Source organism: Eretmochelys imbricata, chromosome 14 (assembly GCF_965152235.1).
Source record: "Eretmochelys imbricata isolate rEreImb1 chromosome 14, rEreImb1.hap1, whole genome shotgun sequence".
NCBI classification, from domain to species: Eukaryota; Metazoa; Chordata; order Testudines; family Cheloniidae; genus Eretmochelys; species Eretmochelys imbricata.
In genome coordinates this window covers 726,188-747,887 of record NC_135585.1, presented here as the reverse complement: position 1 = coordinate 747,887, position 21,700 = coordinate 726,188, and the positions used below count along the sequence as shown (strand labels likewise).

The window sequence follows — 21,700 nt, the reverse complement described above, 5'->3', positions numbered from 1 at the left end:
GGCCCAGGGCGCCGCCATCCCGGCGCGATCACGTGACAACAATCCCCGCCTCTGGCGCCTCCCTGCCGGGCCGGGGCGGAACCGCACCCCCCCTCCCCAGGGGCTTTCACGCCAAGGAGGCCGCGCCCCAGGGTGCCCAGCCCAGGGCAGGAATCTCCGAGAGCCCGCCCTCCAGCCCAGGGCAGGACACGATGCGGCTGCCGCATCCCGGAGACCCTGCCCTCCAGCCCAGGGCAGGACACGATGCGGCTGCTGCATCCCCGAGACCCTGCCCTCCAGCCCAGGGCAGGACACGATCCGGCTGCTGCATCCCGGAGAGCCTGCCCTCCAGCCCAGGGCAGGACACGATGCGGCTGCCGCATCCCGGAGACCCTGCCCTCCAGCCCAGGGCAGGACACGATCCGGCTGCCGCATCCCCCAGACCCTGCCCTCCAGCCCAGGGCAGGACACGATCCGGCTGCTGCATCCCGGAGAGCCTGCCCTCCAGCCCAGGGCAGGACACGATGCGGCTGCTGCATCCCCCAGAGCCTGCCCTCCAGCCCAGGGCAGGAGACGATCCGGCTGCTGCATCCCGGAGACCCTGCCCTCCAGCCCAGGGCAGGACACAATCCGGCTGCTGCATCCCGGAGAGCCCGCCCTCCAGCCCAGGGCAGGACACGATGCGGCTGCTGCATCCCGGAGAGCCCGCCCTCCAGCCCAGGGCAGGACACGATGCGGCTGCTGCATCCCGGAGACCCTGCCCTCCAGCCCAGGGCAGGACACGATCCGGCTGCTGCATCCCCCAGAGCCTGCCCTCCAGCCCAGGGCAGGACACGATCCGGCTGCTGCATCCCCCAGAGCCTGCCCTCCAGCCCAGGGCAGGACACGATCCGGCTGCCGCATCCCCCAGAGCCTGCCCTCCAGCCCAGGGCATGACACGATGCGGCTGCTGCATCCCGGAGACCCTGCCCTCCAGCCCAGGGCAAGACACGATGCGGCTGCCGCATCCCCCAGAGCCTGCCCTCCAGCCCAGGGCAGGACACGATGCGGCTGCTGCATCCCGGAGACCCTGCCCTCCAGCCCAGGGCAGGACACGATGCGGCTGCTGCATCCCGGAGACCCTGCCCTCCAGCCCAGGGCAGGACACGATGCGGCTGCTGCATCCCCCAGAGCCTGCCCTCCAGCCCAGGGCAGGACACGATGCGGCTGCCGCATCCCCCAGAGCCTGCCCTCCAGCCCAGGGCAGGACACGATGCGGCTGCCGCATCCCGGAGACCCTGCCCTCCAGCCCAGGGCAGGACACGATGCGGCTGCCGCATCCCGGAGACCCTGCCCTCCAGCCCAGGGCAGGACACGATGCGGCTGCCGCATCCCCCAGAGCCTGCCCTCCAGCCCAGGGCAGGACACGATGCGGCTGCCGCATCCCGGAGACCCTGCCCTCCAGCCCAGGGCAGGACACGATGCGGCTGCCGCATCCCGGAGACCCTGCCCTCCAGCCCAGGGCAGGACACGATGCGGCTGCCGCATCCCGGAGACCCTGCCCTCCAGCCCAGGGCAGGACACGATGCGGCTGCTGCATCCCCGAGACCCTGCCCTCCAGCCCAGGGCAGGACACGATGCGGCTGCTGCATCCCCGAGACCCTGCCCTCCAGCCCAGGGCAGGACACGATGCGGCTGCCGCATCCCCCAGAGCCTGCCCTCCAGCCCAGGGCAGGACACAATCCGGCTGCTGCATCCCCGAGACCCTGCCCTCCAGCCCAGGGCAGGACACGATGCGGCTGCCGCATCCCGGAGACCCTGCCCTCCAGCCCAGGGCAGGACACGATGCGGCTGCCGCATCCCGGAGACCCTGCCCTCCAGCCCAGAGCAGGACACGATGCGGCTGCCGCATCCCCCAGAGCCTGCCCTCCAGCCCAGGGCAGGACACGATCCGGCTGCCGCATCCCGGAGAGCCTGCCCTCCAGCCCAGGGCAAGACACGATGCGGCTGCTGCATCCCGGAGAGCCTGCCCTCCAGCCCAGGGCAAGACACGATGCGGCTGCCGCATCCCCCAGAGCCTGCCCTCCAGCCCAGGGCAGGACACGATGCGGCTGCCGCATCCCGGAGACCCTGCCCTCCAGCCCAGGGCAGGACACGATGCGGCTGCCGCATCCCGGAGACCCTGCCCTCCAGCCCAGGGCAGGACACGATGCGGCTGCCGCATCCCGGAGACCCTGCCCTCCAGCCCAGGGCAGGACACGATGCGGCTGCCGCATCCCGGAGACCCTGCCCTCCAGCCCAGGGCAGGACACGATGCGGCTGCCGCATCCCCCAGAGCCTGCCCTCCAGCCCAGGGCATGACACGATGCGGCTGCTGCATCCCCCAGAGCCTGCCCTCCAGCCCAGGGTCACCCCCACTGGCCAGTCACAGAACCACAAGAAAGTCCAGGCTTCTTTACTTAGCAAAAAGTACCCCACAAGGCAGAGAAACAGCAGGTGCACCAGCCTGCCAGCGCTGCTAGAGAACAGAGTGTAAGTGCTGAGGTTAAGGGAAAGGTGTCAGACTGCAAGGCCCATTACCTAACAGCCAGCTGTCCTCTGAGCTTTGTCATTGCACAGTAAATAGTTGCATGAAAATATGGCTCCTGCAGTTTTTTCCAGTTGCCCCCACCTCAGATCAGCAGAGTCTGTGTCTGGAATCCATAGCAAACCCAGCTGAGTCCAGGGCAGCAGGGAAAAGCCATCCTGAATGGCAGCAGCTGATGTATTTCCATAAAAATATAGAGTTCAAATGGCAATTTACAAAGTCAATTTACTTTTTTCTTCTTGGAGCCTTTTGCACAACCCCTGCCAAACCAGCCCCCTGAGAGAGAGAGGCTGAGCTGAGAAGCTGGCTCTCGCTGCTGCTCTTGCATCTGCGCCTCCTCCAGGCTCCATGGTGGTGCCACAGGTCTCCGGCTGTGACTGCCTTCCTCACCGGGGCCAAGGGGGATGGCCAGAGAGAAGATAGGGTCCTTTGTTCTACCAAAACAAGACAGATGTGTAAGAAAGGCTCCTTGTCCTGCTGCTGGGGGACTCAGCACTACCACACACAGGAACTGAACCCACTGCTGAAAATTACACTCCTCCATCCTCGATGTAGCCAGGGAGCAGCTACTATTCACTCAGTCCAAAGAAGCAGCTATGTGACTAAAATCACCTCCTCTTGTGCCCTCCCCTGGAAGGCAGGCTTTTGGACTGCTCTGCCATTGCACACATCTCACTGCCTCACTTCTGCCAGGAGTTGCTGACAGCGCCTTCTGGGTGACGATCACTATTAAAAACTACAAATACTAAAATATATTGCTGAGTAGGCAGAGGAATGTTCTGTGGTAAACAGGCACAGGAGGGTGCAGTCTCAGCCCAGGCCTAGGAATTTAGAACTTCCCCATTCTCATCCCAGTGCCAGCAAACCACTTCCTTTCCCTGTGCCTTGGTTTCCCCATCTGTAAAACGAGGATGACAGAAGTGACTTGCTTTGTAGGAGGGAAGTGAAGGGGGGGCCAGGGGAGTGAGTTCTGTATAGAATAGATGAATATTATTGTCAGTAAACATGAGGCAGCCACCAGGCCTGAGGCTCCTCACCTGTCATAGCATGGGATCTCCAGACCAAGTTCTTCCATCAGTAATCTCATAACATCATCACATTTCCCATGCAGTTTTAGGGCAGCCAGATCATCCTTTGGAGTCCACTGTGGGGGGCCAAGGAAGTGAAGATAAAAATCCAGACAGGCTGAATGAGCAACCCCTGTATGATCCCTGCACAGCACCCTGTCCAGACCTAACAGCCTTGTATTCTGGCAGGGGACCCATGTCCCAATCTGTCCCCTGCTCAAATTCACACTGTCTAGTTCCCAGACTCTTTGTGGGTATGAATTCCCCCGTACAGCAGGATGTAGGCGCAGAATCTTTTCACATGAGGCTTTTCCCATTTTTTAACATCTCACCTGCAGGTTCACAATGTAGAGTTTTGGACGGCGACTGGGGGGTTTGCTCATGCACCAAAGACGTGGATACTTTTTCAAAACCTGGCATAAAATAGAGACTGTCAGTATAGCCAAATGCAGATGTAAATGCTGGAATATATCTGTGAGAGTAGGTGGAATTTATTACCAGGAAGGGGACGAGGGAGGAGTCAGAAGAAAGACTACCAAGCACCAGGATTTATCACATGTGGTGGGCGAGGCCAGACACCAGGGTGTTTGGGAGAAGACTGCTCCGCGCCAGGGCGCATCACCAAAGGAGAATGCTGCTAACAATCTTCACTGAGCGTCTACAGTTACCTTTAAGCTGGAACCCAGACACAGAATCACATCTGCTTTGCTTGCAGCCTCTGTTGCTGCTTCCCAGTTCAGAGGTTCCCTCAAGGTCCCCTTCTCCCCGAAATGGACGATTGTGTCTCTCAGCTGTGCCCCACACTTATGGCACATCCTGCCTGTATGATGTCTGTGCAGGGCTGTGCGCTCCGTCACATCAAACATTCGCACATATTCTCTATTGGGCGTGCAGAAAGTACAGACCTTGTGCAGGAAGGAAGCAAGGAAATGCAGTTATGTAACAGGCAAGTTTGCTCTTTTAAAGGCCAGGGGCCTTTCATCAGTTAGCCTTGGTTTGAGGCAGAGCCCCTTTAACAACAGGTGTTTCGCCTTGGTCGGGGATTCAGACCCAGCTGGTAAAGGGGTCAGGTGACTGCCTGATGAGCATCGGATTCCTATAAGGCTGAAAGAGCTCATTTTCTAGGTCGGAGCTACAGAAAGTAGGGTAGTTCCTGTGGCAGGTGTATGCCTAGGCAGTCTGTCTATAGGAGGACTGAGGAAGAGCTGCTGGATTTATGCTAAACTGTTTCATTTGGGGGTTTCCTACAGACTGTCACTGCAACCCATAAATAGTGCCCTGAAGAAAGGGCCTGAACAGACTCCGGGTGCAGAATTTAATCCTTCGTGGACTGGCCAGCAGCCCATAACCCACATGAGCCCACAGAACAGCAAGCCTTTGCCCTGGCTACTCACCTCTATGTACATGTTTCCATGAAGCTCAGATATTGCTGCTTGGGGTAACCCACTCCGTAGATGGAGCCCATCACAGTTCTGAGACACCACATGCTGTACCTTGGAAGGAAGGAAGCAGAGCTGACATGGCATGGAACTCTGAAAGTGTTCACCAATGAGGAAAACAGACTGACCCCAGTACAACCACAGAATTTGAGCAGAGTTGGCAGAGACCAAGCAGGGTGGGCAACAAATGACTGAGAAGACACAGAAACAAGCACACACTTATGACAGAAGTTAAAGGGCTCCCACTGCTAAATAAAGCTCTGCTAGGAGTTATCACTATTACTCTGCTAGAAGTTTTATAACAGGAACCCTCACCCACCCACACGAACAGGCTAACAAGGCGGGGGTGTGAGGCCGTTATGGAAAAGGTGTTGCTACAAAAGGTGGGAGTTACACCTAGGGGTTAAAGTGGCCGGTACAGAGTAATGGTAAGAAGCCGATACCAGCCTGTACGCAGCAACATTAAAGTGCTTTAAGGAGGGTCCCTTGCCACAGCAGTGCTTTAACATCGCAGCCCTGCCCCACCAAAGGGGTGGGGGGAAGAGGAGGAGAAGGAGGCAGCTGCCTCAGGACTGCCCCCAGCCCCGCCCCTTCTGGGGGCCCACTCCTGGCCCCGTACTGGTAAGAATTTTATATTACTTTCCCCCTGGTTACACCAATAAGACACTGGGTTTTTACAGGAGCACAAACCCCGCTGTTTCCATGTGGACATCTGGCCACCTTCCATAAGTAACAGTAACTATGTTCAGTAATCCAAGGAACACTTTTTCCCCCAGCAACTGGTCTCTGTTGATTTTCCAGCCTCTTTCTTCAGAGCACTAGTGAGCTTAGGACCTTACCAGGTTGTGCTTGTGTAAGCAGGCAATGCTCATATGGGTGAGCGTGGGCTCCGCTTCACTCAGATCTGTAGCCCTGGCAAATGGAAAGGGAAAGGAAAAGGAACAGAAGAGGAGCTGTTAATCCCACATTCAGTCTTTGCCTTCTGCTGTGCAGCCAAGAAAGATACCCTTTGGAGACTGTCACCCCATTAGAGTGGAAGGAAAAAAAATAGTAATGTCATCTGCTTACCTGATACTCCTCCCTTTCTGCAGTAATGTCCAGACTCCATTAGGACCCCTGTAGTCAGGGATTGAAGCTGCCTGCATTACAGGAGAAACAAGAGGAAAATGAGACCTGCTGAGAATGCTCCCCATGCCACCAGTCCAGCTTTGATAGTTTATCTGATTCTCACTTCCTACATTCCCCATAAATCCATCAGCCCTCTCTCACACAGAAACACATACGGGTCTCTCTCACTTGTTTGAACTCCATGCTTAACTCACTCTGATAATTCATCCAGAATCATCATCCTTCACAGAACAACATTCTGTCCATCTGCCCCACTCATTCAGTTTCTGCATTTTTATGTTACATCCCTAGTATTCTCCTCCCTCGCATAATTCATATAATTTCTGCCACTTTTTCCCACTCAGTATTTCCTATTTCCCCACAAAGAACTCAATTCCTAAATCCTTCCATAGTTCCTCCAGATATGATGGTATCTTTGCTGGCCATACTCCAGCACAACTGTCTATTGCACTATAGTACCCAGACACCTCAGTCTGAATCATGCCCCCATTCCGATATGGGCTGTAGAAAAAGATAAGAAAATATGGTTCCTGCTTCAAAGACTTCACAATCAAAAGTGAAAAGTGACATACGCAGGGGGATGTGCCAGCCTTCAACACCCACTTCTCCGAGCAGGGACCACAAAGGCAGACCATTTTTATAGATATTTACAATTTAAAAATTATGAACTGCCTGCTAGACCCATCTCCCCTTCAACCTAGCCATCATTAACTGGCCAGTTTCTTATTGGCTATAGGACAGAAGTGGGTCTTGAAGAGAAATCTGAAGGAGTGGCCTTACTGAACAGATCGAAAAGGACATTCTTTGTACAGTGATCTTGGCTGCTGCCTAGCACTTCACACTAACCCAGAAGGGCTCTGACAAAGATCTTTGTATGCAGTCAGAGCCTCAGCCTTTCCTGACCAACAAGTGCCTTCCTGAGACACAAATGTGAAGGTGTCCTGACTGTGGGCCAATCTCAGTCTGAATACAGGATCCTAGGACTCCTAATACTTTGCTTACACACCTACCTGGCCTCATGCAATCCACTCACTAACCAAGAAAGATCTCTGTAGAATTTATGGCATAGAATCACTGCTGAAGGAGCTCCAGCAGCCTTAAACAACTCATCCCATTTAACCCTACCGTGCTGATCCCAGCTCCTGTATAGATGACCAGGTGTTTCGCACTTCGGACAGCTGCAGCCAGCTCAATGACCTTTCTCTTTAATTCCTCTGGTTCATCACAAACCTAAAGAGAAGACAAGGAAGTTAGAGCAATCTCTCTATGCAAATTGCTGGTTAACTCCCTTCTAGTCTCTTCTCTTTTTACAGAATCCTTACTGGCTTCAATTAAAAAAATTAGAAAAAAAAATTGTTTGAAAAGAATATCTTTTTCTCATGTGCATGCCTTGATCCTAGATATCAATTCCTACTGTCACAAGAAGACAAAGTCAAGGTAAAATTTAATTTAACCAAAACATGGATGAAAATGGAAATGTTTCAGTCAGAAGTAGAAAATAATTATGTAATAGAATCAATGTCAGACACATATGAAATTGAAAGACTGGATGATGAACTGCAACTTCTTCTTAAAGCTCATGAAATCTCCAAAAATAAACATATCTGGATGAAGAAAAGCTCTAAAAACGATTGGGACAATTCTTGATTCATTTGCAGATGAGCCACATCTCATTAAGAAAGAAATCATTTTAAACCATTGGAAATGTCATACCCAAGATGACTCAATTGACAGTTCCAGCATCAGGAGTAGTGAAAGAACGTTTTCAGGCTTCAAAAGTATCCTTTCACCGTAAAGGTCCAATACAACACAGAAAATCTTACAAGATGTTATTTTAATTTGATCAAACGTATTGTTCATAAAAAATAATTGTCTGACAGCACAAGAACACTAGGAAAACTCATGTAAAAGTTAATCAAAACAGTTTCAGTTTCAATTTTTTTTTAAATTTAAATCAGATTGACGTTTGATTTGACCTAGTTTGAATCAGTAACTGAAGTTTTTTGGGATTTTATGATGGCGTGAACCAGAAAAGAACCCAAACACATTGAATACAACTGAACCCAAACATGAACTAAACCAAACTAAATACCAGTTAGACTCCCTGATTCTCATTCTGCATCCCTGGAAGCTGCAGTGGCGTCTCATCCGGGGGTGGGGGGAAGAGAGGGGTCAGGAAAGCTGGCATACAAAGCCAGTCAGAGCAGTTTATTTTCTGAATAGAAAAGAACTGACATGGACTATTAAACCTTGACAGTGGGTTAGAAATCTCCTAGAGGGTGACACCTTTACATGTCCTTTCCCAAAAGGACAATTCTCCACTGAGTTGGATCCATTTCTGACAGTTTCCCTGTCAGACTTATTCTATAGGTTACAGAAACTATCCTTCAGTTTTTTTTTAATGCCACTCATTGTTATACTATTGGAGTTCATGCAACAAGAGTTAGGTAAGCAACATGGAAGTCCTTACCATAGTCTGTCTCTTCTCCCTTGTCTGGTTAGAGGAAGTTCTGTTTGCAGTTGACTTTATTCTTTAAGTGGAAAAAATATTTGTTGCAAGTGTCACTCTAGTTATGGTGGAAACCTTTACCAAAGGTTAGACCTGAGACTCACTAGTCTAGTCTGGAATTTCATTCCATACCTGACTCCTCTCTACTGAGGATTTTCCAGCTCTCACAGGCTTTGCTCTAGGTAGTGTGATCCTCACGGTCCCAGAGACGTGCAGGGTCCTGATCCTTAGTGGCTCTGAAGATTAGGACCATGCCTTTGAAGGAGCAGGGCAAGTGGACAGGGATCCGAGGGAGGGCGGAGGCCTGATGTGCTCTCGTGGCTAAGCGGTTCATTGGATATCAGAGACTATAGCGGGGTCCGCAAGAGCGGGAATCAACGTCCCAGCGCGGGCGAGCACCCACCTCCTCCTGCCTCCTGCGCAGCCCCTCGCGCTTCATGCGCCGCCGCTCCAGCTCCCGCACGATGTCCTCGCACTCGCCCAGGAGCAGGCTCTCCTCCGGGCTCCGCTCCCCCGCCGGCTTCCTCAGGATCCGGGACACCTGGCACCCGGAGAGCACAGAACGGGTCACCCGCCGCGCCCGCCCGAGCGGGCCCCCGGCGGGGTAGGACCGCGCGGCGGCGGCGCCGAGCGAGGGACCCGGGCTAACGGGAAGGGGCGGTACCTGTCTGCGCCGGTCCCGCTGCTCCTCCTGCTGCAGGATCTCGGCTCGAGCTGCCGCTTTCCGCTCCGCCCGGCTCAGGCTCCCGCCAGCCGCCATGACAGCCGTGGGACGCCGGCCGCTTCCGGGTACGGAGCCAGAGCTTCTGCTTCCGGCGACAGAGAGCCGCGCGGCAGGATAAGGGTCACTTCCGGGCCAAAGCGCCTATTTCCGGGTAAAGAGCGGGCCCGCGCGCGACGAGCTGCCGGCCTGGCACGTGCCTTTGCGCCACCTGCCAGCAAAGCCCAGGGGGCGGAGCGATGGGCTAACGGCGCCTGCGCAGTGACGGCGCCTGCCCTCGGGGTCAGCGCAGCCCGCGGAGCGAGCGAGGCTTCCCCTCACCCCCCCGAGGCCCCGGCCCCACTGCCCGCCCCCCCAGCCCAGCGCCAGACCCCCCCCCGGCCCCTGGCGCCCCCCAGCCCAGCGCCAGACCCGCCCCCTTCTCCCCCGGTACTGCCCCCCCCAGCCCAGCGCCTAATCTCCCCCCCACTGCTCCCCCAGCGCCTGCGCCCCCCCAGTACTGGCCCCCCATGCCCCCAGCACCACCCCCTCTGCGCCCCCAGCACAGTGGTTTGAGCACTGGCCTGCTAACCCCAGGGTTGTGAGTTCAATCCTTGAGGGGGCCATTTAGGGATCTGGGGCAAAAATTGGGGATTGGTCCTGTTTTGAGCAGGGGACTGGACTAGTTGACCTGAGATCCCTTCCACCCTGTTACTCTGTGATTCTGCCCCCAGCCCAGCACTGAACCCCCTGTTCCCCCACTGCTGCTTCAGTTACTATGTGGGAACTTGTAACTGGTGGCAATACTATTCGTAGCCCGTGGGAGAGAAAGCAAAGCACAGGCTCCTAAGGGTATCCCGCTGAGGCAGAGCAATGCAACCTTAAAGCCCAAGGCAGGAGGGAAAGAGATTCGGGTTCTCCACCCAAGAGAGGTAATGGCTGAGGGTATGTCTACACTATGGAATAAGGTCGAATTTATAGAAGTCGGTTTTTTAGAAATCGGTTTTATATATTCGAGTGTGTGTGTCCCCACAGAAAATGCTCTAAGTGCATTAAGTGCATTAACTCGGCGGAGTGCTTCCACGGGACCGAGGCTAGCGTCGACTTCCGGAGCGTTGCACTGCGGGTGGCTATCCCACAGTTCTCGCAGTCTCCGCTGCCCATTGGAATTCTGGGTTGAGATCCCAGTGCCTGATGGGGCTAAAACATTGTTGCGGGTGGTTCTGGGTACATATCGTCAGGCCCCCGTTCCCTCCCTCTCTCCCTCCGTGAAAGCAAGGGCAGACAATCGTTTCGTGCCTTTTTTCCTGAGTTACCTGTGCAGACGCCATAACACAGCAAGCATGGAGCCCGCTCAGGTAACCGTCACCGTGTGTCTCCTGGGTGCTGGCAGACACGGTATGGCATTGCTACACAGTAGCAGCAACCCATTGCCTTCTGGCAGCAGGCGGTGCAATATGACCAGTAGCCGTCATCGTCGTGTCCGAGTGCTCCTGGCCACGTTGGCTGGGAGTGCCTGGGCAGACATGGGCATAGGGACTAAATTTGGAGTGACTTGACCAGGTCATTCTCTTTAGTCCTGCAGTCAGTCCTATTGAACCGTCTTATAGTGAGCAGGCAGGCGATACGGATTGCTAGCAGTCCTATTGCACCATCTTCTGCTGAGCAGCCATGAGATGTGGATGGCATGCAGTCCTTCTGCACCGTCTGCTACCAGCCAAAGATGTAAAAGATAGATGGAGTGGATCAAAACAAGAAATAGACCAGATTTGTTTTGTACTCATTTGCCTCCTCCCCCGTCTAGGGGACTCATTCCTCTAGGTCACACTGCAGTCACTCACAGGGAAGGTGCAGCAAGGTAAATCTAGCCATGTATCAATCAGAGGCCAGACTAACCTCCTTGTTCCAATAAGAACAATAACTTAGGTGCACCATTTCTTATTGGAACCCTCCGTGAACTCCTGCCTGAAATACTCCTTGATGTAAAGCCACTCCCTTTGTTGATTTTAGCTCCCTGAAGCCAACCCTGTAAGCCGTGTCGTCAGTCGCCCCTCCCTCCGTCAGAGCAACGGCAGACAATCATTCCGCGCCTTTTTTCTGTGCGGACACCATACCAAGGCAAGCATGGAGGCTGCTCTGCTCACTTTGGCAATTAGGAGCACATTAAATACCACACGCCTTATCCAGCAGTATATGCAGTACCAGAACCTGGCAGAGCGATACCGGGCGAGGAGGCGACATCAGCGCGGCCACGTGAGTGATCAGGACATGGACACAGATTTCTCTAAAAGCATGGGCCCTGCCAATGCATGCATCATGGTGCTAATGGAGCAGGTTCATGCTGTGGAACGCCGATTCTGGGCTCGAGAAACAAGCACAGACTGGTGGGACCGCATAGTGTTGCGGGTCTGGGACGATTCCCAGTGGCTGCGAAACTTTCGCATGCATAAGGGCACTTTCATGGAACTTTGTGACTTGCTTTCCCCTGCCCTGAAGCACATGAATACCAAGATGAGAGCAGCCCTCACAGTTGAGAAGCGAGTAGCGATAGCCCTGTGAAAGCTTGCAACGCCAGACAGCTACCGGTCAGTTGGGAATCAATTTGGAGTGGGCAAATCTACTGTGGGGGCTGCTGTGATGCAAGTAGCCCACGCAATCAAAGATCTGCTGATATTAAGGGTAGTGACCCTGGGAAATGTGCAGGTCATAGTGGATGGCTTTGCTGCAATGGGATTCCCTAACTGTGATGGGGCCATAGATGGAACCCATCTCCATCTTGGCACCGGAGCACCAAGCCGGCGAGTACATAAATCGCAAGGGGTACTTTTCAATAGTGCTGAAAGCTCTGGTAGATCACAAGGGACGTTTCACCAACATCAACGTGGGATGGCGGGGAAAGGTACATGACGCGTGCATCTTCAGGAACTCTGGTCTGTTTCAAAAGCTGCAGGAAGGGACTTTATTCCCAGACCAGAAAATAATTGTTGGGGACGTTGAAATGCCTATATGTATCCTTGGGGACCCAGCCTACCCCTTAATGCCATGGCTCATGAAGCCGTACACAGGCAGCCTGGACAGTAGTCAGGAGCTGTTCAACTACAGGCTGAGCAAGTGCAGAATGGTGGTAGAATGTGCATTTGGATGTTTAAAGGCGCGCTGGTGCAGTTTACTGACTCGCTTAGACCTCAGCGAATCCAATATTCCCACTAAAAGAAAAGGAGTACTTGTGGCACTTTAGAGACTAACCAATTTATTTGAGCATGAGCTTTCGTGAGCTACAGCTCACTTCATCAGATACATACCGTGGAAACTGATGAAGTGAGCTGTACCTCACGAAAGCTCATGCTCAAATAAATTGGTTAGTCTCTAAAGTGCCACAAGTACTCCTTTTCTTTTTGCGAATACAGACTAACACGGCTGTTACTCTGAAATATTCCCACTGTTATTACTGCTTGCTGTGTGCTCCACAATACCTGTGAGAGTGAGTAAGAGGGAGATATTTATGGCAGGGTGGGAGGTTAAGGCAAATCGCCTGGCTGCTGGTTACGCGCAGCCAGACACCAGGGCGGTTAGAAGAGCACAGGAGGGCGCGGTACGCATCAGAGAAGCTTTGAAAACCAGTTTCATGACTGGCCAGGCTACGGTGTGAAAGTTCTGTTTGTTTCTCCTTGATGAAACCCCCCGCCCCTTGGTTCACTCTGCTTCCCTGTAAGCTAATCACCCTCTCCTCCTCCCTTCGATCACTGCTTACAGAGGCAATAAAGTCATTGTTGCTTCACATTCATGCATTCTTTATTCATTCATCACACAAATAGGGGGATGACTACCAAGGTAGCCCAGGAGGCGTGGTGGAGGAGGGAAGGAAAATGCCACACAGCACTTTAAAAATTTACAACTTTAAAATTTATTGAATGCCAGCCTTCTTTTTTTTGGGCAATCCTCTGTGGCGGAGTGGCTGGTTGGCCAGTGGCCCCCCCACCGCGTTCTTGGGCGTCTGGGTGTGGAGGCTATGGAACTTGGGGAGGAGGGCAGTTGGTTACACAGGGGCTGTAGTGGCAGTCTGTGCTCCAGCTGCCTTTGCTGCAGCTCAACCATACACTGGAGCATACTGGTTTGGTCCTCCAGCAGCCTCAGCATTGAATCCTGCCTCCTCTCATCACGCTGCCGCCACATTTGAGCTTCAGCCCTGTCTTCAGCCCGCCACTTACTCTCTTCAGCCCGCCACCTCTCCTCCCGGTCATTTTGTGCTTTCCTGCACTCTGACATTATTTGCCTCCACGCATTTGTCTGTGCTCTGTCAGTGCGGCAGGACAGCATGAGCTCAGAGAACATTTCATCTCGAGTGCGTTTTTTTCGCATTCTAATCTTCATTAGCCTCTGGGAAGGAGAAGATCTTGTGATCATTGAAACACATGCAGCTGGTGGAGAAAAAAAAGGGACAGCGGTATTTAAAAAAGACATTTTATAAAACAGTGGCTACACTCTTTCAGGGTAAACCTTGCTGTTAACATTACATACATAGCACATGCTTTCGTTACAAGGTCGCATTTTGCCTCCCCCCACCGCGTGGCTACCCCCTCAACCCTCCCCCCTCCCTGTGGCTAACAGCGGGGAACATTTCTGTTTAGCCTCAGGCAAAAAGCCCAGCAGGAATGGGCTCCTCTGAGTGTCCCCTGAAGAAAAGCACTATTTCAACCAGGTGACCATGAATGATATCTCACTCTCCTGAGGATAACACAGAGAGATAAAGAACGGATGTTGTTTGAACGCCAGCAAACATACACTGCAATGCTTTGTTGTACAACGATTCCCGAGTACGTGTTACTGGCCTGGAGTGGTAAAGTGTCCTACCATGGAGGATGCAATAAGGCTGCCGTCCCCAGAAACCTTTTGCAAAGGCTTTGGGAGTACATCCAGGAGAGCCGCGAATGCCAGGGCAAAGTAATCCTTTCACATGCTTGCTTTTAAACCATGTATAGTATTTTAAAAGGTACACTCACCAGAGGTCCCTTCTCCGCCTGCTGGGTCCAGGAGGCAGCCTTGGGTGGGTTCAGGGGGTACTGGCTCCAGGTCTAGGGTGAGAAACAGTTCCTGGCTGTCAGGAAAAGCGGTTTCTCTGCTTGCTTGCTGTGAGCTATCATCATCATCATCATCTTCTTCTTCATCCCCAAAACCTGCTTCCGTGTTGCCTCCATCTCCATTGAAAGAGTCAAACAACATGGCTGGGGTAGTGGTGGCTGAACCCCCTAAAATGGCATGTAGCTCATCATAGAAGTGGCATGTTTGGGGCTCTGACACGGAGCGGCCGTTCGCCTCTCTGGTTTTCTGTTAGGCTTGCCTCAGCTCCTTAAGTTTCACGCGGCACTGCTTCGGGTCCCTGTTATGGCCTCTGTCCTTCATGCCCTGGGAGATCTTGACAAAGGTTTTGGCATTTCGAAAACTGGAATGGAGTTCTGATAGCACAGATTCCTCTCCCCATACAGCGATCAGATCCCGTACCTCCCGTTCGGTCCATGCTGGAGCTCTTTTGAGATCCTGGGACTCCATCATGGTCACCTCTGCTGATGAGCTCTGCATGGTCACCTGCAGCTTGCCACGCTGGCCAAACAGGAAATGAGCTTCAAAAGTTTGCAGTTCTTTTCCTGTCTACCTGGCCAGTGCATCTGAGTTGAGAGTGCTGTCCAGAGCGGTCACAATGGAGCACTCTGGGATAGCTCCCGGAGGCCAATACCGTCGAATTGTGTCCACAGTACCCCAAATTCGAGCCGGCAAGGCCGATTTAAGTGCTAATCCACTTGTCAGGGGTGGAGTAAGGAAATCGATTTTAAGAGCCCTTTAAGTCGAAATAAAGGGCTTCATCGTGTGGATGGGTGCAGGTTTACATCGATTTAACGCTGCTAAATTCGACCTGAAGTCCTAGTGTAGACCAGGGCTGAGAGTCAAAAACCTTAACTGGGTTACCTGAAGGGATGGCAGTAGGGGAATACATGTGCAATTAACTAAAACTGGGGCAGTCTGAACTAAGGAAATGTTTGAAAAATTTCTCATTTGTCAACTCTGGTTCAGCTCCTCCCCTTCAAGGATGCTGGGAGCCTCCCACATCACCTAATTCCTCTCTGAGCAAGTCTGATGGACAACATTAGCAGCCCCTGGCTCATCCACAGTGGGACTGACAAACCTGAGTGGAGGCAACCCCTCCTTAGCCATAGGAAAGTTTTCAGGACTGCCCTTGTAGCCAAAGCTAGGGGCGGCGCTGGAAAGGCTCCCAGGTCAGTGTTTACAGAGATATATAACAATCAGTTCAGCAAAAAGAAAAGGAGGAGTACTTGTGGCACCTTAGAGACTAACATTTATTTGAGCATAAGCTTTCGTGAGCTACAGCTCACTTCATCGGACGCATCTGATGCATCGGTGCATCCGATGAAGTGAGCTGTAGCTCACGAAAGCTCATGCTCAAATAAATTGGTTAGTCTCTAAGGTGTCACACATACTCCTTTTCTTTTTGCGAATACAGACTAACGCGGCTGCTGCTCTGAAACCTGTCAGTTCAGCCTGATTGTGTCTTGCACATTTCACTGTGGGTTGTTCATCTACTGCAAAAGGCAAAAGCCAGGTGCACTATTTACACTTTCCTGCCAAGATAGTGACCCTGGCAGGGGTAAGACACCCTACGAGCAAGGAATGCTTTGTACCAGCATGGCAAACAAAAAAGTAAGACGTTTATACCTCCCCCCCCCCCCACGCGGCAGAGAGAAAGCGCCTCCAACTCTCACCTTTGAAATATCCTGCTGGTTATTACTGCACAGGAGGCTGTAGCCCTGTGCCAGTACCTAGAACCTCACTAACGCAGTATTGGGGTCCCTCATTCCTGTGGACAGGAACCAATGCTTCAGCCTAGAACCATTCTAGGCTGGAAGAGATGCTTTGAAGTGGTGCAGGTCCCTACAGCTTTGGCAGAAGCCTGAATACAGCTTCAATGGTGTTCAATGGTGGTTGTTTCAGGGGGTATAAGAATCTGCAGCCTCACGAAGGCACCTTTCAGTTAAGAGGCTACCCCAAACACCCCCACACTGTGGCTCCTGTAGGAGATAGAAGTGTGTGTATAGGTTGGAGGAGGCTAGGTCGTAAAGCGACACACTGTTCCACTCCAGCCGCATTATCTCAACCCTCCAGCAGTGGCCTAGTGAGAACTTAACTCTCCCATGTAAGAGGTCACCTAGCATCAGAAGGTCTAGATGGCAGGAACTAGGCCTCAGCTGTAGAGAGGAGGGAACAGAAGTTGATAAAGTACAGGTAGGAACTGAAGAGAAACTGAGCCATTCTTCACAGGTGTCAAATCTGAGGAACTGTTCCAGATTGACAGGTTTCAGAGTAACAGCCGTGTTAGTCTGTATTCGCAAAAAGAAAAGGAGGACTTGTGGCACCTTGGAGACTAACCAAGTTATTTGCGCATAAGCTTTCGTGAGCTACGGCTCACTTCATTGGATGCATACTGTGGGAAGTGTAGATCTTTTTATACACACAAAGCATGAAAAAATACCTCCTCCCACCCCACTCTCCTGCTGGTAATAGTTTATCTAAAGTGATCACTCTCTTTACAATGTGTATGATGATCAAGGTGGGCCATTTCCAGCACAAATCCAGGGTTTAACAAGAACGTCTGAGGGGGGTGGGGTAGGAAAAAACAAGGGGAAATAGGCTTGAATAAAGACTGGGAGTGGCTAAGTCATTATGCAAGGTAACCTAAGTTAATTGTATCCAATTTGCAAATGAATTCCAATTCAACAGTTTCTCGCTGGAGTCTGGATTTGAAGTTTTTTTGTTGTAATATAGCAACTTTCATGTCTGTAATTGCGTGACCAGAGAGATTGAAGTGTTCTCTGACTGGTTTATGAATGTTATAATTCTTGACATCTGATTTGTGTCCATTTATTCTTTTACATAGAGACTGTCCAGTTTGACCAATGTACATGGCAGAGGGGCATTGCTGGCACATGATGGCATATATCACATTGGTAGATGTGCAGGTGAACGAGCCTCTGATAGTGTGGCTGATGTGATTAGGTCCTGTGATGGTGTCCCCTGAATAGATATGTGGGCACAGTTGGCAACGGGCTTTCTTGCAAGGATAGGTTCCTGGGTTAGTGGTTCTGTTGTGTGGTATGTGGTTGCTGGTGAGTATTTGCTTCAGGCTGGGGGGCTGTCTGTAGGCAAGGACTGGCCTGTCTCCCAAGATTTGTGAGTGTTGGGTCATCCTTCAGGATAGGTTGTAGATCCTTAATAATGCGTTGGAGGGGTTTTAGTTGGGGGCTGAAGGTGACTGCTAGAGGCGTTGTGTTATTTTCTTTGTTAGGCCTGTCCTGTAGTAGGTGACTTCTGGGAACTCTTCTGGCTCTATCAATCTGTTTCCTCACTTCCGCAGGTGGGTATTGTAGTTGTAAGAATGCTTGACAGAGATCTTGTAGGTGTTTGTCTCTGTCTGAGGGGTTGGAGCAACTGCGGTTGTATCGCAGAGCTTGGCTGTAGGTCAGTGCCGCTGATCTGAAGGTATACATTGTCCCCAAATGTAAAATAGTTAAGCCGTCAAGAACACTATTCCCGATAATGTCACTGCTAACCTGGTGGCTGAACTTTGTGACTTTGTCCTTACCCATAACTATTTTACATTTGGGGACAATGTATACCTTCAGATCAGCGGCACTGCTATGGGTACCCGCATGGCTCCACAGTATGCCAACATTTTTATGGCTGACTTAGAACAACGCTTCCTCAGGTCTCGTCCCCTAACGCCCCTACTCTACTTGCGCTATATTGATGACATCATCATCATCTGGACCCATGGAAAAGAAGCCCTTGAGGAATTCCACCATGATTTCAACTATTTCCATCCCACCATCAACCTCAGCCTAGTCTAATCCACACAAGAGATCCACTTCCTGGACACTACAGTGCTAATAAACGATGGTTACGTAAACACCACCCTATACCGGAAACCTACTGACCACTATTCCTACCTACATGCCTCCAGCTTTCACCCTGACCACACCACACGATCCATTGTCTGCAGCCAAGCTCTGCGATACAACCGCATTTGCTCCAACCCCTCAGACAGAGACAAACACCTACAAGATCTCTATCAAGCATTCTTACAACTACAATACCCACCTGCAGAAGTGAGGAAACAGATTGATAGAGCCAGAAGAGTTCCCAGAAGTCACCTACTACAGGACAGGCCTAACAAAGAAAATAACAGAACGCCACTTGCCGTCACCTTCAGCCCCCAACTAAAACCCCTCCAACGCATCATCAAGGATCTACAACCTATCCTGAAGGATGACCCAACACTCTCACAGATCTTGGGAGACAGACCAGTCCTTGCCTACAGACAGCCCCCCAACCTGAAGCAAATACTCACCAGCAACCACATACCACACAACAGAACCACTAACCCAGGAACCTATCCTTGCAACAAAGCCCGTTGCCAACTGTGCCCACATATCTATTCAGGGGACCCCATCACAGGGCCTAATCACATCAGCCACACTATCAGAGGCTCGTTCACCTGCACATCCACCAATGTGATATATGCCATCATGTGCCAGCAATGCCCCTCTGCCATGTACATTGGTCAAACTGGACAGTCTCTACGTAAAAGAATAAATGGACACAAATCAGATGTCAAGAATTATAACATTCATAAACCAGTCGGAGAACACTTCAATCTCTCTGGTCACGCAATTACAGACATGAAAGTTGTGATATTACAACAAAAAAAACTTCAAATCCAGACTCCAGCGAGAAACTGTTGAATTGGAATTCATTTGCAAATTGGATACAATTAACTTAGGCTTGAATAGAGACTGGGAGTGGCTAAGTCATTATGCAAGGTAACCTATTTCCCCTTGTTTTTTTCCTACCCCCCCCCCAGACGTTCTTGTTAAACCCTGGATTTGTGCTGGAAATGGCCCACCTTGATCATCATACACATTGTAAGGAGAGTGATCACTTTAGATAAGCTATTACCAGCAGGAGAGTGGGGTGGGAGGAGGTATTTTTTCATGCTTTGTGTGTATAAAAAGATCTTCTACACTTTCCACAGTATGCATCTGATGAAGTGAGCTGTAGCTCACGAAAGCTTATGCTCAAATAAGTTGGTTAGTCTCTAAGGTGCCACAAGTACTTCTTTTCTTTTTGTCCCAGGTTGAGGCACCAACAACAGAGGTTTGGAACACACTGAACAGTAATAAATCACCAGGACCAGATGGTATCACCCAAGAATTCTGAAGGAACTCAAATACAAAATTGCAGAACTACTTTGGTATGTAACCTGTCGCTTAAACCAGATAACTGGAGGATAGCTGAAGTAATACCAATTTTTTAAAAAGCCTTCAGAAGCGATCCTGGCAATTACAGGCTGGTAAACCTAATGTCAGTACCAGTTAGATTGGCTGAAACTATAGTAAAGAGCAGAATGATCAGACACAGAGGAATATGATACAATTGGGAAGAGACAGTATAGTTTTTGTAAAGGGAAATCCTGCCTCAATAATCTATCACAATTCTTTCAGGGGGTCAACAAACCTATGAACAAGGGTGATCCAATGGATATAGTGTATTTTGACTTTCAGAAACCCTTGACAAGGTCCCTCACCAAAGGCTCTTAAGCAAAGTAGGCAGTCGTGGGATAAGAGGGAAGGTCCTCTCAGGGATCAGTAACTGGTTAAAAGATAGGAAACAAAGGGTAGGAATAGTCAGTTTTCATAGTGGAGAGAGGTAGTTGTCCCCCCAAAATCTGCACTGGCACCAGTTCTGTTCATCGTAATCATAAATATGGAAAAAGGGTAAACAGTGAGGTGGCAAAGTTTGCAGAGGATACAAAATTCCACAGGATAGATAAGTCCAAAGCCATCCGAAGAGTTACAAAAGTGGTCTCGCTACACTGGGTGATTGGGCAACAAAATGGCAGATTAAATTAATTGTTGATAAATGCAAAGTAATGCAAATTGGAAAACAATCACAATTATACATTCAAAATGGAGTCTAAATTAGAAAGATCTTGGAGTCATAGTAGATAGTTCTCTGAAAACATCTGCTCAGTATGTAGTGGCAGTCAAAGAAAAGCCAACAGAATATTAGGAACCATAAGGAAGAGGATAGATGAAACAGAAAATATCATAATGCCACTCTATAAATACATGGTACACCCACACCTGAATACTGCATGCAGTTCTGGTCACCCCACCTCAAAAAAAGATACATTAGAATTGGAAAAAGTAGAGAGAATAGCAAAAAAAAGTTAGAGGTATGGAATGGTTTCCATGTGAGGAGAGATTAAAAACCTGGTACTGTTCAGCTTGTAAAAGAGATGACTACAGTTGGAATATGATAGCGGTCTCTCTCTCTCTCTGTGTATATATATACACACACACACACACACACACGGTTCATGAATAGTGTGGAGAAAGTAAGTGTTATTTACCCCTTCATTTAACACAAGAACCAGGGTCACCCAATGACATTAATAGACAGCAGATCAACCTGTGGAACTCGTTACCAGGGGATGTTGTGAAGGCCAAAAGTATAACAGAGTTCAAAAAAGAATTAGATAAGTTCACGGAGAATAGGTCCATCAATGACTATTAGCCAGGATGGGCAGGGATCCAACCCCACGCTCTGACTGCCAGAAGCTGGCACTGTACTATAGTGGATGGATCACTCAATAAATGCCCTCTTCTGTTCATTCTCTCTGAAGCATCTGGTACAAACCACTGTCAGAAGTGAAGATACTTGGCTAGGGACCATTGGTCTGATCCAGTATGGCCATTCTTACGCTCTCCTTATGTTCTTACCCTGCCAAAGGCAACACAATGAGTTGCAGGCACATCATGGTGTAGTTGCAGCTTAGAAGAGGCCTTAGAGCCGAAGCCTGCCTTCTCTGTGGAGAGGCTTATGACTCCATGGGCTCTTTCTAAGTTGGGTAGAGTTTTCCTTGGTGTCTTTGGCCAGCTTGCCCTCGCCACACTAATGTGTGTCTACCACCATCCCAACCCCCACAGGTATCACATCCCTGGGACACTCCAGTGTTCAAAATGAGAAGTGTACAAGGGGATACTGTGAACCTCTGGGCGCCGATTCTTTGCACCTTGGAGCCTGTGCTCTAGGTTTTTCTCTCCCTTTGCTGCCCCACTGCCAACCTCTAACTATATTCTCTCCTCTTCCTCCTGCTGAGGGAGGGGATATCAGCCAAGACTGGTTTATGAGATTTTCCATGGGGCCATTTCTCAGCATCAGGTCAATGGATCCCTCTACTCA

The 21,700-nt window shown here is 50.9% G+C and overlaps 1 protein-coding gene across 2 annotated transcripts; it reads right to left on the bottom strand.

Moving 5' to 3' along the window:
- Window positions 1-2,397: 2,397 nt before the first annotated feature.
- On the bottom strand, window positions 2,398-9,541 carry SIRT7 (sirtuin 7). 2 transcript variants are annotated; one of them, XM_077833945.1, is made up of 10 exons: window positions 9,353-9,541; window positions 9,092-9,229; window positions 7,305-7,409; window positions 6,120-6,190; window positions 5,891-5,963; window positions 5,007-5,105; window positions 4,281-4,517; window positions 3,945-4,025; window positions 3,583-3,689; window positions 2,398-2,979 (listed from the first exon to the last, which is right to left on the bottom strand). In XM_077833945.1, the coding sequence occupies exons 1-10, from the start codon at window positions 9,446-9,448 to the stop codon at window positions 2,766-2,768; spliced, it is 1,221 nt and encodes a 406-aa protein (XP_077690071.1). In that variant the 5' UTR covers window positions 9,449-9,541; the 3' UTR covers window positions 2,398-2,765. The 2 variants fall into 2 exon arrangements, with proteins under 2 accessions (XP_077690071.1, XP_077690073.1); XM_077833947.1 differs by lacking the exons at window positions 9,092-9,229; window positions 9,353-9,541 and adding an exon at window positions 8,650-8,739.
- Window positions 9,542-21,700: the final 12,159 nt, after the last annotated feature.